At 38.2% G+C, this 15,644-nt stretch overlaps 1 protein-coding gene across 2 annotated transcripts in view; it reads right to left on the bottom strand.

Moving 5' to 3' along the window:
• Window positions 1–15,644, bottom strand: part of LOC128648600 (pyrethroid hydrolase Ces2e-like) — a 193,599-nt gene that overhangs the window by 55,003 nt on the left and 122,952 nt on the right. For both annotated transcript variants that reach the window (XM_053701374.1, XM_053701366.1), the window contains exons 6-7: window positions 14,115–14,228; window positions 12,151–12,255 (exon numbers count right to left, since the gene is read on the bottom strand). In XM_053701374.1, coding sequence (XP_053557349.1) covers window positions 12,151–12,255; window positions 14,115–14,228 — 219 coding nt within the window. The remainder of the gene's footprint in view (window positions 1–12,150; window positions 12,256–14,114; window positions 14,229–15,644) is intronic.

Here is a 15,644-nt window from a genome sequence, read left to right as displayed (position 1 = left end):
TGGGTCTCATAAAATGAATCTGCCCAGGCCCTAGGTTCTCCCCTCAAGTAGGACAATATAGTGAGCACCTTGCTCCGGTCAGTAGCATAGGTCCTGGGACGTAAGTCAAACAATAGTAGACAGGCATTTCTAAACTGTCTGAAAGTGGAGCGATCACCAGAAAACTTCTCTGGGTATGAGACCTGAGGTTCAGCCTGGTGGTCGTTTCCGGTATTTCTGTTAGATAAAACTTCCCTAAAACAGGCTTTGAGGCTCTGGTTCTCTACTTGCAGCTCTCTAAAAGCCTGGGTCAGATTATCTAAACGTTGGTTAAGGCTGTGTAGTTGTGGGGTCACATCAGAAGGCTCCATTTTAATATGGCTGGTTTATTATGTAACGATCTGTGATAATATGTAAAGCTCTGTGATATGCAGCAAGTATTTAAGTAAACATTTAAGACCTCTAAGCAGGATAAATAATTGTGGAGTGTTACAAGTTACTAAGTGTGCTTGCTAGTAAGATAAACACTAACTTAATCACTTGTGTTAATTTAGCCTGAGGGATAAGACCCAATAATATGAGTAGTACTAATGAGCTTTATCTTAGGCAGGTCTTATATAGTGCAACAGGAAGCATAAGGGTTAAACATAAATAGTATAAGTCTGTAAAGTCAGATTCACTGGTGACAGGTGAAATATGGAACCCAGACTGCACAGATACAAACAGGAGTTTTACCTTCAATTCAACTGTTGTTTAAAGAGTAATGTCAAATGTGTAAACAGAGACTTAAGCACTCTATATACAGAACCTTAATTCAGAAGCAGAGCCTGTGAGAGGAATCCCAGATGCGGGTAGGTAGAATACTTGCAGGGATTAGTGAGCGTGCAGCGTGGTAATGGCTCTGTGTAGCTGGGAGTCTGTATGCTGTCTGTTTAGACAGGGAGTGTGTGTCAGAGCGGTAGCGTGATTTGGCGCTGCGGTGACGTCAGCGGCTGTGGCAGCTTGAAGCAGAAGCTGCTTGTAACGGCAAAAGGTTTCTCTGATCAGGAGAATCTTGTTTTGGTACTCTAGGTACGGAGTTGAGCTGCTTTACTTTGGCAATAAACTTCAATAAACCAGCAATGCATCTTGGTTACAAGGAGATTAAATAAGGAAACCTGATCAGCTTAATTGAAATAAAAGGTGGTATGACAGGTTAGAAAAGCTGTGTAAGGTGGAATGGATTTAGACATGACAAGGTGTTACACCATAATTACTAACTTAAATTACGCATGATAATGCACAGATATAATAAATAAAAAAAAATGCAGAATGGGCCCAGTGGAAATAGCAATCTTTGCTGTTGACATAATGGAAGCAAACAAGTGTGTAATATGATACATCGAGAACAGAACAGTTCAAAGTCTTGACTAGCACAATAGAGACAGTAACTGTGTATACATAGTAATGATATGTACTTCCTGCGGTTTCCACCTCTTAGCCAATACTTGTGCAGGAAATCCATCAACAGTCGGAGCCAGATTTCCCGCACGGCTATTGGCTAAGAGGTGAAAACGTCACCTCTCAGCCAAATTAGCATTCTGCCGTGGGCTGCCTTAGCAGCTCAGTGCGGCGAACGTTGCAAACAAATAAATCAGCTTTCAGCATGAAGTATTTTATACTTCATGACTGAAAGTCCCCTTTATTTGTTCCAATGGTAAATCCTAGCATTTCAGAAACCCTAGGATTTACCATAAATTTAATCTTGTAGTCCATTAAAATGAACAAAAATCAGCTTATCAGAATCTAAAAATGCCCTTTAATAGTTTAATCTCCATCTTAAAACTAAACAAATATGTTAGCAGGGTAATTTTAAGGTAAGCAACCTGGCTAACAAAAGTGGCGTTATTTAATTTAATTTAATTTCCTATAGCGCTGCCATTACAAGTTTAAAAAAACACTGCTTGTGCGGGCGATATGGTGATTTTAAGCGCCATACCGCTCCCAAAACAAGCGCTGTGTTTGACGTGCTCGTGCAAGCTTTCTCCATAGACATCATTGGGAGAGCCGGCAAAAAAAAGTCTAACACCTGCGATCGCGGAAACAAAGGCTTCGTAACACAGCCCCATTGATGTCTATGGGGAAAATAAAAGACAGTTTAAACCTAACACCCTAACATAAACTCTGAGTCTTAACACCCCTAATCTGCTGACCCTGATATTGCCAACACCTGCCTACAGTTATTAACCCCTAATCTGCTGCTCCCGATATCGCCTCCACCTAAATAAAGCTATTAAGCCCTAAACAGCCAGCCCCCCACATCGCAACAGCCTAAATTAAACTATTAACCCCTAACACCTTCTAACTTTACCATAATTAAAATAGATCCAAATTAAACTTACAATTATTAACTAAATAATACCTATCAACCCCTAAACTGCCAGCCCGCCACATCGCAACAACCTAAATTAAACTATATTAACCCCTAAACCTAAACCTAACCATAACGTAACCCTAACCCTAAACCTAACCCTAACCCAAACCCTAACACCCTCTAACTTTAACATAATGAAATTAGATTAGAATAAAACTTTTCAGCCAATAGGAATGCAAGGGACGCCATCTTGAATCGCGTCCCTTGCATTGAAAATCCAGTGTACGGCGGTGACTGTATAAAGAGGATGCTCCGCGCCGGATGTCTACTGGATGGACCCACCCCGCTCCTCTGGTATCAAGATAGAGGATGCCACCTGGATCTGGATGAAGACTTCTCGCCGCTTGGATCATGATGTTGCTGCCGGGATAAAGATTGAAGAGGCCGCCTAGATGAAGACTTCGCGGGGATGAAGATCGTTCAAGCGGGACTTCAAAAACTGTAAGCGGATCGTCAGGGGGTTAGTGTTAGGCTTTTTTAAGGGCAATGCCCATACAAATGCCCCTTTCAGGGCAATGGGTAGCTTTGTTTTTTTTAGAATTAGGCTTTTTATTTTTTATCTCTGAGGAAGCGCATGTGTGCATGCGCGAAATATGTCAGACAGTAAGAGCTGCACCTCTTGTCTATCACCTGTTGAATAAACACTGTTGGCACTGGCTACCTGTCCGGATTTGTTGTCTTTTTCCCAGTTTTTATTTTGGGGGGTTGATTGGGTTGTGGGTTTTACTGTTGGGGGGTTGTGTTTTTCTTTACAGGTAAAAGAGCTGATATCTTTGGAGCAATGCCCCACAAAAGGCCCTTTTAAGGACCATTGGTAGTTTATTGTATGCTAGGGTTTTTTATTTCTATTTTGGATGGGCTTTTTTATTATGATAGGGCTATTAGATTAGGTACAATTCTTTTTTATTTTTGATAATTTCGTTTTTTTTTTATTTTCTGTAATTTAGTGTTTGTTATTTTTCGTAACTTAGTGGGTTTTTTTGTAATAAGATAGTTTGTAATTTTCAGAGTAGTGTTAGGATTTTTTTTAATGTGTAGTTTAGTTTAATTTAATTGGTAGTTAGTTTAATTTTAGTTTAATAGTTATGTTAGTTTAATTGTTAGTTTAAACTTACGCCTAGATTTAGAGTTCTGCAGCCAAAGGGGTGCATTAGCTACGCGTGCTTTTTTCTGGCCGCACCTTTTAAATACCGCTGGTATTGAGAGTTCACAGAATGGCTGCGTTAGGCTCCAAAAAAGGAGCGTATAGCATATTTAACGCAACTTCAACTCTCGATACCAGCGGTGCTTACGGACGCGGCCAGCTTCAAAAACGTGCTCGTGCACGATTCCCCCATAGAAAACAATGGGGCTGTTTGAGCTGAAAAAAAACCAACACCGGCAAAAAAGCAGCGTTCAGCTCCTAACGCAGCCCCATTGCTTGCTATGGGGAAACACTTCCCACGTCTGCACCTAACACTCTAACATGTACCCCGAGTCTAAACACCCCTAACCTTACACTTATTAACCCCTATTCTGCCGCCCCCGCTATCGCTGACCCCTGCATATTATTATTAACCCCTAATCTGCCGCTCCGTAAACCGCTGCTACTTACATTATCCCTATGTACCCCTAATCTGCTGCCCCTAACACCGCCGACCCCTATATTATATTTATTAACCCCAAATCTGCCCCCCACTACGTCGCCTCCACCTGCCTACACTTATTAACCCCTAATCTGCCGAGCGGGGCGGGTCCATCCAGTAGACATCCGGCGCGGAGCATCCTCTTTATACAGTCACCGCCGTACACTGGATTTTCAATGCAAGGGACTGCTATTATAATAAAGTTATTAACCCCTAATCCGCCTCACTAACCCTATAATAAATAGTATTAACTCCTAATCTGCCCTCCCTAACATCGCCGATACCTAACTTCAAACATTAACCCCTAATCTGCCGACTGGAGCTCACCGCTATTCTAATAAATGTATTAACCCCTAAAGCTAAGTCTAACCCTAACACTAACACCCCCCTAACTTAAATATAATTTAAATCTAACGAAATTAATTAACTCTTATTAAATAAATTATTCCTATTTAAAGCTAAATACTTACCTGTAAAATAAATCCTAATATAGCTACAATATAAATTATATTTATATTATAGCTATTTTAGGATTTATATTTATTTTACAGGTAACTTTGTATTTATTTTAACCAGGTACAATAGCTATTAAATAGTTAAGAACTATTTAATAGCTAAAATAGTTAAAATAATTACAAATTTACCTGTAAAATAAATCCTAACCTAAGTTACTATTAAACCTAACACTACACTATCAATAAATAAATTAAATAAAATACCTACAATTACCTACAATTAAACCTAACACTACACTATCAATACATTAATTAAATACAATATCTACAAATAAATACATTTAAATAAACTAACTAAAGTACAAAAAATAAAAAAGAACTAAGTTACAAAAAATAAAAAAATATTTACAAACATCAGAAAAATATTACAACAATTTTAAACTAATTACACCTACTCTAAGCCCCCTAATAAAATAACAAAGACCCCCAAAATAAAAAAATGCCCTACCCTATTCTAAATTACTAAAGTTCAAAGCTCTTTTACCTTACCAGCCGTAAACAGGGCCCTTTGAGGGGCATGCCCCAAAGAATTCAGCTCTTTTGCCTGTAAAAAAAACACATACAATACCCCCCCAACATTACAACCCACCACCCACATACCCCTAATTTAACCCAAACCCCCCTTAAATAAACCTAACACTAAGCCCCTGAAGATCTTCCTACCTTATCTTCACCATACCAGGTTCACCGATCGATCCAGAAGAGCTCCTCCGATGCCTTAATCCAAGCCCAAGTGGGGGGCTGAAGATGTCCATGATCCGGCTGAAGTCTTCATCCAAGCGGGAGCTGAAGAGGTCCATGATTCGGCTGAAGTCTTCATCCAAGCGGGAGCTGAAGAGGTCCATGATCCGGTTGAAGTCTTCTATCAACGGCATCTTCAATCTTCTTTCTTCCGGATCCATGTTCATTCCGCCGACGCGGAACATCCATCTTCACCGATGACTTCCCGACGAATGACGGTTCCTTTAAGGGACGTCATCCAAGATGGCGTCCCTCGAATTCCGATTGGCTGATAGGATTCTATCAGCCAATCGGAATTAAGGTAGGAAAATTCTGATTGGCTGATGGAATCGGCCAATCAGAATCAAGTTCAATCCGATTGGCTGATTCAATCAGCCAATCAGATTGAGCTCGCATTCTATTGGCTGTTCCGATCAGCCAATAGAATGCGAGCTCAATCTGATTGGCTGATCAGATCAGCCAATCGGATTGAACTTAATTCTGATTGGCTGATTCCATCAGCCATTCAGAATTGTCCTACCTTAATTGCGATTGGCTGATAGAATCCTATCAGCCAATCGGAATTCGAGGGACGCCATCTTGGATGACGTCCCTTAAAGGAACCGTCATTCGTCGGGAAGTCGTCGGTGAAGATGGATGTTCCGCGTCGGCGGGATGAACATGGATCCGGAAGAAAGAAGATTGAAGATGCCGTTGATAGAAGACTTCAGCCGGATCATGGATCTCTTCAGCTCCCGCTTGGATGAAGACTTCAGCTGGATCATGGACCTCTTCAGCCCCCCGCTTGGGCTTGGATCAAGACATCGGAGGAGCTCTTCTGGATCGATCGGTGAACCTGGTATGGTGAAGATAAGGTAGGAAGATCTTCAGGGGCTTAGTGTTAGGTTTATTTAAGGGGGGTTTGGGTTAGATTAGGGGTATGTGGGTGGTGGGTTGTAATGTTGGGGGGGTATTGTATGTGTTTTTTTTTACAGGCAAAAGAGCTGAATTCTTTGGGGCATGCCCCGCAAAGGGCCCTTTTCAGAGCTGGTAAGGTAAAAGAGCTTTGAACTTTAGTAATTTAGAATAGGGTAGGGCATTTTTTTATTTTGGGGGTCTTTGTTATTTTATTAGAGGGCTTAGAGTAGGTGTAATTAGTTTAAAATTCTTGTAATATTTTTCTGATGTTTGTAAATATTTTTTTATTTTTTGTAACTTAGTTCTTTTTTATTTTTTGTACTTTAGTTAGTTTATTTCATTGTATTTATTTGTAGATATTGTATTTAATTAATTTATTGATAGTGTATGTAGGGTTACTTCATATACCCATCAGTGTAGTGTTAGGTTTAATTGTAGGTAATTGTAGGTATTTTATTTAATTAATTTATTGATAGTGTAGTGTTAGGTTTAATTGTAACTTAGGTTAGGATTTATTTTACAGGTAATTTTGTAATTATTTTAACTATTTTAGCTATTAAATAGTTCTTAACTATTTAATAGCTATTGTACCTGGTTAAAATAAATACAAAGCTACCTGTAAAATAAATATAAATCTTAAAATAGCTCTAATATAATTATAATTTATATTGTAGCTATATTAGGGTTTATTTTACAGGTAAGTATTTAGCTTTAAATAGGAATAATTTATTTATTAAGAGTAAATTTATTTCATTAGATTTAAATTATATTTAACTTAGGGGGGTGTTAGAGTTAGGGTTAGACTTAGCTTTAGGGGTTAATCCATTTATTACAGTAGCGGCGAGATTCGGTCTGCAGATTAGGGGTTAATAATTGAAGTTAGGTGTCGGCGATGTTAGGGAGGGCAGATTAGGGGTTAATACTATTTATTATGGGGTTATTGAGGCGGGAGTGAGGCGGATTAGGGGTTAATAACTTTATTATAGTAGCAGTGAGATCTGCTCGGGGTTAATAAGTGTAGGCAGGTGGAGGCGACATTGTGGGGGGCAGGTTAGGGGTTAATAAATATAATATAGGGGTCGGCGGTGTTAGGGGCAGCAGATTAGGTGTACATAGCTATAATGTAGGTGGTGGCGCTTTGCGGTCGGCAGATTAGGGGTTAATTATTGTAGGTAGCTGGCGGCGACATTGTGGGGGGCAGGTTAGGGGTTAATAAATATCATATAGGGGTCGGCGGTGTTAGGGGCAGCAGATTAGGGGTACATAAGTATAACGTAGGTGGCGGTCGGCAGATTAGGGGTTAAAAAAAATTAATCGAGTTGCGGCGATGTGGGGGGACCTCGGTTTAGGGGTTCATAGGTAGTTTATGGGTGTTAGTGTACTTTAGAGCACAGTAGTTAAGAGCTTTATAAACCGGCGTTAGCACAGAAAGCTCTTAACTACTGACTTTTTTCTGCGGCTGGAGTTTTGTCGTTAGATTTCTAACGCTCACTTCAGCCACGACTCTAAATACCGGAGTTTGAAAGATCCCATTGAAAAGATAGGATACGCAATTGACGTAAGGGGATCTGCGGTATGGAAAAGTCGCGGCTGAAAAGTGAGCGTTAGACCCTTTAATGACTGACTCCAAATACCAGAGGGCGGTAAAAACCAGCGTTAGGAGCCTCTAACGATGGTTTTCACGGCTACCGCCCAACTCTAAATCTAGGCCTTAGTGTTTTTAATTTGACAAGTTCGTTTTAATTTAATTTAAGATAGGGAAATTGTAATTTTAATATAAAGTTAGGGTGCCGTTAAGTTTAGGGTTTACTAGTTTAAATTAGTTTATTGCGATGTGGGGGGGGTGCTTTCGGTTTAGGGGTTAATAGGTTTATTATAGTTGGTTGCAGTTTAGGGCTTAATAACCTTAGTATAGTGGGGGCGATGTGGGCAGACGGCAGATTAGGTGTTTATGATATTTAAATAGTGTTTGCGAGAGGTCGGTGGTTTAGGGGTTAATAACTTTAGTATAGTGGTGACGATGTCTTGGAACGGCGAAATAGGCATTAATAATTTTATTTAGTTGCGGCGATGTTGGGAGGGGCAGATTAGGGGTTAATACATTTATTATAGTGTTTGCAATGCGGGAGGGCCTCAGTTTAGGGGTTAATAGGTAGTTTATGGGTGTTTAGTGTACTTTGTAACAGTTTAGTTATGAGTTTTATGTTAAAGTTTTGTAATGTTAAGCTCATAATTACTGACATTAGATGGCAGTACGGATCTTGTCGTTATAGGGTGTAATGCTCACTTTTTAGCCATACAGCAACACTCGTAATACCAGCACTATGGGAGTCCCATAAAAAAACTTCATTTTTACGAGTGCGGTACTGACGTTGTGTTACAGGCTAAAAGGAGTGCGGTACACCTATACCGACAAGACTTGTAATAGCTGCTGTGCTGTTTTAACACTGAAAATGCCATATTTTCAGCGTTACGAGTCACAACGCAAAATTCGTAATCTAGGTGTTTCTTAGTTATGTTATATCAGTTTTGATGTACATGGGTATTTTTATCCTTTAACAGGGAAAATAAGATTGCACAGAAATATCAAAATATCTAGAAAGATCAAATGTCTAGAAATTTTCGTCTAGATTACGAGTTGTGCGTTTGGCTTAAAAAGCAGCGATAAGAGGTCCTAACGCTGCTTTTTAATGCCCGCTGGTATTATGAGTCTTGAAGGTACAGGCTCACCGCTCACTTTTTTGGCCAGACTTGGAAATACCGCAAATCCACTTACATAAATTGTGTATCCTATTCTTTCAATGGGACTTGCATAGCGCCGGTATTACGAGTCTGCCAAAAAGTGAGCGGTAGACCCTCTCCTGTCAAGACTGGTACCGCATTTTAAAGTCAGTAGTTAAGAGTTTTATGGTACAACGCCGTAGCATAAAACTCTTAACTAAAGTGCTAAAAAGTACACTAACACCCATAAACTTCCTATTAACCCCTAAACCGAGGTCCTCCCGCATTGCAAACACTTAAAAAAATGTTTTAACCCCTAATCTGCCAAACCGGACATCGCCACCACTATAATAAATATATTAAGCCCTAAACCGCCACACTCCCACCTCGCAAACATTAGTTAAATATTATTAACCCCTAATCTGCTGTCCCTAACATCGCCGACACCTACCTACATTTATTAACCCCTAATCTGCCGCCCCCAATGTCGCCGCCACTATACTAAAGTTATTAACCCCTAAATCTAAGTCTAACCCTAACCCTAACACCCCCTATCTTAAATATAATTAAAAGAAATCTAAATAAAAATTACTATCATTAACTAAATTATTAATATGTAAAACTAAATACTTACCTATAAAATAAACCCTAAGCTAACTACAATATAACTAATAGTTACATTGTATCTAGCTTAGGGTTTATTTTTATTTTACAGACAAGTTTGTATTTATTTTAACTTGGTAGAATAGTTAGTAAATAGTTATTAACTATTAAATAACTACCTAGCTAAAATAAATACAAATTAACCTGTAAAATAAAACCTAACCTAAGTTACACTTAGCCAATAGAATGCGAGCTCAATCCGATTGGCTGATTGGATCAGCCAATCAGATTGAACTTAAATCTGATTGGCTGATTGAATCAGCCAATCAGATTTTTCCTACCTTAATTCCGATTGGCTGATAGAATCCTATCAGCCAATCAGAATTCGAGGGACGCCATCTTGGATGACGTCATTTAAAGGAACCGTCATACGTCGTTCAGTTGTCGGTTGAAGAGGATGGCTCCGCGTTGGCTCCTTGAAAGATGGCTCCGCTCCGCTCCGGATGGATGAAGATTGAAGACGCCACCTGCATGAAGACTTCGGCTGGATGGAGAACCTCTTCTGCGCCACTTGGATGAAGATTTCGGCCTGGTTGGGTGAAGACGGCTCAAGGTAGGGTGATCTTCAGGGGGTTAGTGTTAGGTTTTTTTTAAGGGGGGTTTGGGTGGGTTAGAGTAGGGGTATGTGGGTGGTGGGTTTTAATGTTGGGGGGGTTGTATTTTTTTTACAGGTAAAAGAGCTGATTTCTTTGGGGCAATGCCCCACAAAAAGCCCTTTTAAGGGCTGGTAAAAGAGCTGGTTACTTTGTAATTTAGAATAGGGTAGGGCATTTTTTTATTTTGGGGGGCTTTATTATTTTATTAGGGGGCTTAGATTAGGTGTAATTAGTTTAAACTTCTTGTAATTCTTTTTTATTTTCTGTAATTTAGTGTTTGTTTGTTTGTTGTACTATAGTTTAGTTTATTTAATTTAATTTAATTTTAGGTAATTGTAGTTAATTTATTTAATTAATTTAATGATAGTGTAGTGTTAGGTTTAATTGTAACTTAGGTTAGGATTTATTTTACAGGTAATTTTGTAAGTATTTTGGCTAGGTAGTTATTAAATAGTTAATTACTATTTAATAACTATTCTACCTAGTTAAAATAAATACAAAGTTGCCTTTAAAATAAAAATACATCCTAAAAAAGCTACAATATAATTATTAGTTATATTGTAGATATTTTAGGGTTTATTTTATAGGTAAGTATTTATTTTTAAATAGGAATAATTTAGTTAATAATAGTAAGTTTTGTTTATATTTATTAAAATAATATTAAAGTTAGGGGGTGTTAGTGTTAGTGTTAGACTTAGGTTTAGGGGTTAATAAGTTTTATATAGGTGGCGGCGGGGCCCAGGAGCGGCGGTTTAGGGGTTAAACATTTAATTTAGTTGCAGGCAGGTCCGGGAGCGGCGGTTTAGGGGTTAATGAGTTTAATGTAGGTGGCGGCGGTGTAGTGGGGGGCAGGATAGGGGTTAATAAATGTAATGTAGGTGGCGGTGGGCTCCGGGTGCGGCGGTTTAGGGGTTAAACAATTTATTTAGTTGCGGCGGGTTATGGGATCCGCAGGATAGGGGTTAATAACTTGAATTTAGGTGGCGGCGGTGTAGTGGGGGGCAGGATAGGGGTTAATAGGTATAATGTAGGTGGCGGCGGGGTCCGGGAGTGGCAGTTTAGGGGTTAATACATTTATTATAGTTGCGGCGGGGTCCAGGAGCAGAGTTTTAGGGGGTAATAATTTTATTTAGGTGCGGGGGGCTCCATGAGCGGCGGTTTAGGGGGTAAAACAGTATAGTATAGTGTGGGTGCTTAGTGACAGGCTATCAAGAAAGCTGCGAAGAAGCCTATGAGCAGCGAGATTGATGACTGTCAGTTAATAACAGTCCGCTGCTCATCGCTCCGTACTTGGTGCGTGGCTTCTTGACAGCTTTTTTGATAACTTTGGCGAACGTATTCAGGTCAGCAGCGGCGATGGTAGGCGAGCTTAGGCGATCGTATTGGGCCGGCGAATGCAGGTAAGTAGACAGGTAAAAGCTCTCTCTCTTTTTCTAGCCTGCCTTAAATGGACAGTATATACAAATGATTAATGATGCGTAGTTAAACAAATATTCAGTATAATTGTATTATTTATTTTGGCCCCTTTATATAAAATGTAACTCTAAAAACCTTCTCAAGGCTTATCTTGCTAAATATCAGATAGTAATTGACCCCGTCAAAGATTATCTGAAGATTATCTGAAAATAAATTGCAAAACAATACAGTTGTTAATAAAATAACAACTATGGCTATCATTGTGTACTCCGTAACAAGACTGGATTGGCTCCTGTAAAAAAACGGTATACTAGTAAAATTTAGCTTATTTGTCTAGACTTGGCTGGTATGTTTTTCTATAGGAATACATTATAAATGTCTTGAAATTACAAGGTGCTTAGTGTCTCTTTAAAAACATACAACGAAAATAATAATGTTTTGCTAGTATTGTTAAAATATCTGTTTTTAAAAACAATCTATACTGTTTTATTGAATACATTTCAGATACTGTTCAGTATTTTGTGAACTTACTGTTGTAAATGACATTGTGTCTTTAACATAAACTTGATTATTATGTACTTTACCGGATTTGAAAGGAGTGTGATAAGTTCTTCTTCTGTTTTCTTCATCAAACAGTCTACTATAACAGATGAATAACGTGAAGCACAGCCAGCCAACTTAGCAACAAACTGCAAGACAATAATATAGAATACTGAATTTCATAATTTTAACAAAATAATACAAAAAATATGCTTCAATCACTGGTCATATCCTCTTCTAGAGCAAAATAGTTGCAACTTTTACTATGTTTTAAACCTGTTTGAGGGAGTTTAATAAAAGAAGATAATTTATTTAAAATGATTTAATGATTTAGTTTTGATCAAAATAACAAGAGTATTGCAGTATGCAGCAATACCTTTTTTTATTGGACTAACATTACATTACTCTCTTCCTCAAGTCTTAAGCAATACTGAGGAAGAGAGGAATCTTGAAAGCTTGTCTTTTACTATGTAATGTTAGTCCAATACAAAAGGTATTATTGCATACTGCAATACTCTTGTTATTTTGATATTCAACTATTGGATTTATACAGATACTACAATCTACTTGATTTTTTTTTAACACTAATATCTAAGTGTCATAACATCTGGAATAAAAGGGATATGATACCATAAAATGTTCTTTTGTGATTCAGACAGAGCGTACAATTTAAAAAAATTTTTTTGCCATATAGTGCTCCGGCAATCACATTCCTACTTTTCAACAAAATACCAAGAGAACAAAGAAAGATAGTATAAGTAAAAAAGAAAGTTGTTAAAAATTGCAGGCTCTATCTGAATCATGTAAGAAAAATGCTGTGTCTTATCATGTCCCTTTAAGAAATTGAGAGTTATTTAACCCTATTTCCAAAAGATTGTAGCAGGAAGTAATCAAAAACTATATCTTGCATAATTTGAAAATATGGTTTATCAGCTTGCGTTTCAATTTTTTTATTTTTTAGTAGAATAGAGCCTATACGTTTATTTTTACCATTTAATTTGACCAAAATGTTTGGCAATTTTGAGATTTCTATTTAATTTTTATTGTTGCCCATTATGTTTTGGGGAATAACAACAAAACAGAGTTACGCACGTAAAATACCCACGAGTGTGGTGTTTCTGTTCTATTTATGGGACAGTAAACTTAGCATTAAACATTCATGATTCAGATACTTCATACAAATTTAAACAACTTTATCATTTACTTCTGATTTCAAATTAGCATCATTCTCTTTGTATCCTTTGTTGAAGAGTCAGCAATGCTTTCATGGGAGCTAGCTGAACACTTCTGGTGAGTCAATTACAAGAAGCATAAAAGTGCTGCCGACAATTAGCAGCTAGCTCCCAGTAGTGCACTGTTGCCTAGGTATGCTTTTAAAAAAAAGAATACTAAGAGAACAAAGCAAATTTGATATTAGAAGTAAAATGGAAAGTTGTTTAATATGTCATGCAGTATCCTAATCATGAAAGTTTAATATTGATTTTATGCCCATTTAAGTTTGCAGCTTCCAGGCAGCTAGAACTGGAAATATATGTACACCCAATATACTGCTAAATAAAGGCTTTTATTTCTCTACATTTCACAGTCTCCTGACAGGCAAGTTCAACCTACCATAGGTTTATTGAAAATATAAATTTTCTAATTAATTTAAAATAAGTCAGACTCTAAAAATGACATTTTAGCTTATTTTGCAGCCTGATGAACCCCGGTGACAATTCTGAGAGTGTACCTTTAAAAGAAAGGCCACTAGATATTAAGGGCTAAAGTCTCTAAAGCTCTCTGGTCGGACAAGATTCTATAAGACGCCCGGTCAATATTAGAAGTTCCCTCAGGGATTTTCTTAATGTCAATTTTACATCGGGAACTGTGTATCGCATTATATTCTTTATGTGAAGGAGGGACACTTACTTTAGAATATAATGCTCAGTAAAATAAGCTGAGGATTTCTCTCCACAATCGGGCCCCCTACAGTCCAGGAACCAAAACATTTAAAACAAGCAAAACTTACATTTCTGAATAATATTACATCTTCAGCTTTACTGAATATCAGTTCATGCATTAATGCAACTCCGCTCTCAGCTATTGCTCTGTGGAACAAATTCTTTGATAACGGTGATAGCATCTGAAAATAAAGTAAAAAATGTTGATGAGAACAATACAATGGGCTGGGAAATGTAAGCAGGAATACATAAAAAATCTAGTTAGCGTATCTGGTTAAGGTGAAATTTGATAAGTACATGGTGCCACAATGATGGGGTAGATGAGGCAAAGACAGGTTAAAAATAAAGTAAATTCTGCATACTTGCCATCAAACTTTTAGAAGAAAGGGTATTGTTGTAATGTACCCAACTATGGGCAAGATTACAAGTGGAGCAGTATTTAATGCTCCCACTTGAGCATTAACTCTACTAGAAGTAAGCTTCTTGTGTGTGTCAGGTAGCGATCGTATTAAAAGTTGAAAGTAAACTGTTTTCGAGAAAGTATTCCCCCATAGAAGTCAATGGAGCAAAAAAAAGGGGGGGGGGGGTGAAACTAACACCAAACAAGTCATATAAACCCCATTGCATATTCCTGACATAAAAATATGAATATTTCACATTCCAATGTTTTTCACATATCAGAATATGTTCTATTTATTCATAAATACACACACACACATATATATATATATATATATATACATATAAATAATGGTATTTTGCACAAATATATTTTTATACCTATACATATATACAGTACACCCCTCACATTTTTGTAAATATTTTTATTATATCTTTTCATGTGACAACACTGAAGAAATTACACTTTGCTACAATGTAAAGTAGTGAGTGTACAGCCTGTACAACAGTGTCAATTTGCTGTCCCCTCAAAATAACTCAACACACAGCCATTAATGTCTAAACCGTTGGCAACAAAAGTGTATACACCCCTAAATGGAAATGTCCAAATTGGGCTCAAAGTGTCAATATTTTGTGTGGCCACCATTATTTTCCAACACTGCCTTAACCCTCTTGGGCATGGAGTTCACCAGAGCTTCAAATTGTCCTCTTCCACTCCTCCATGACGACATCACGAAGCTGGTGGATGTTAGAGACCTTGCAGTCCCCCACCTTCCGTTTGAGGATGCCCCACAGATGCTCAATAGGGTTTAGGTCTGGGTCTGGAGCCAGTCCATCACCTTTACCCTCAGCTTCTTTAGCAAGGCAGTGGTCGTCTTGGAGGTGTGTTTGGGGTCGTTATCATGTTGGAATACTGCCCTGCGGCCCAGTTTCCGAAGGAAGGGGATTATGCTCTGCTTTAGTATGTCAATGTACATGTTGGCATTCATGGTTCCCTCAATGAACTGTAGCTCCCCAGTGCTGGCAGCCATCATGCAGGCCCAGACCATGACACTCCCACCACCATGCTTGACTGTAGGCAAGACACACTTTCCTTTGTACTTCTCACCTGGTTGCGGCCATACATGCTTGACACCATCTGAACCAAATAAGTTTATTTTGGTCTCATCGGACCAAAGGACATGGTTCCAGTAATCCAT

This window comes from Bombina bombina, chromosome 1, assembly GCF_027579735.1.
Source record: "Bombina bombina isolate aBomBom1 chromosome 1, aBomBom1.pri, whole genome shotgun sequence".
NCBI classification, from domain to species: Eukaryota; Metazoa; Chordata; class Amphibia; order Anura; family Bombinatoridae; genus Bombina; species Bombina bombina.
The sequence above is the reverse complement of the archived record's forward strand: the minus strand, read 5'-3'. Positions and strand labels throughout refer to the sequence as shown.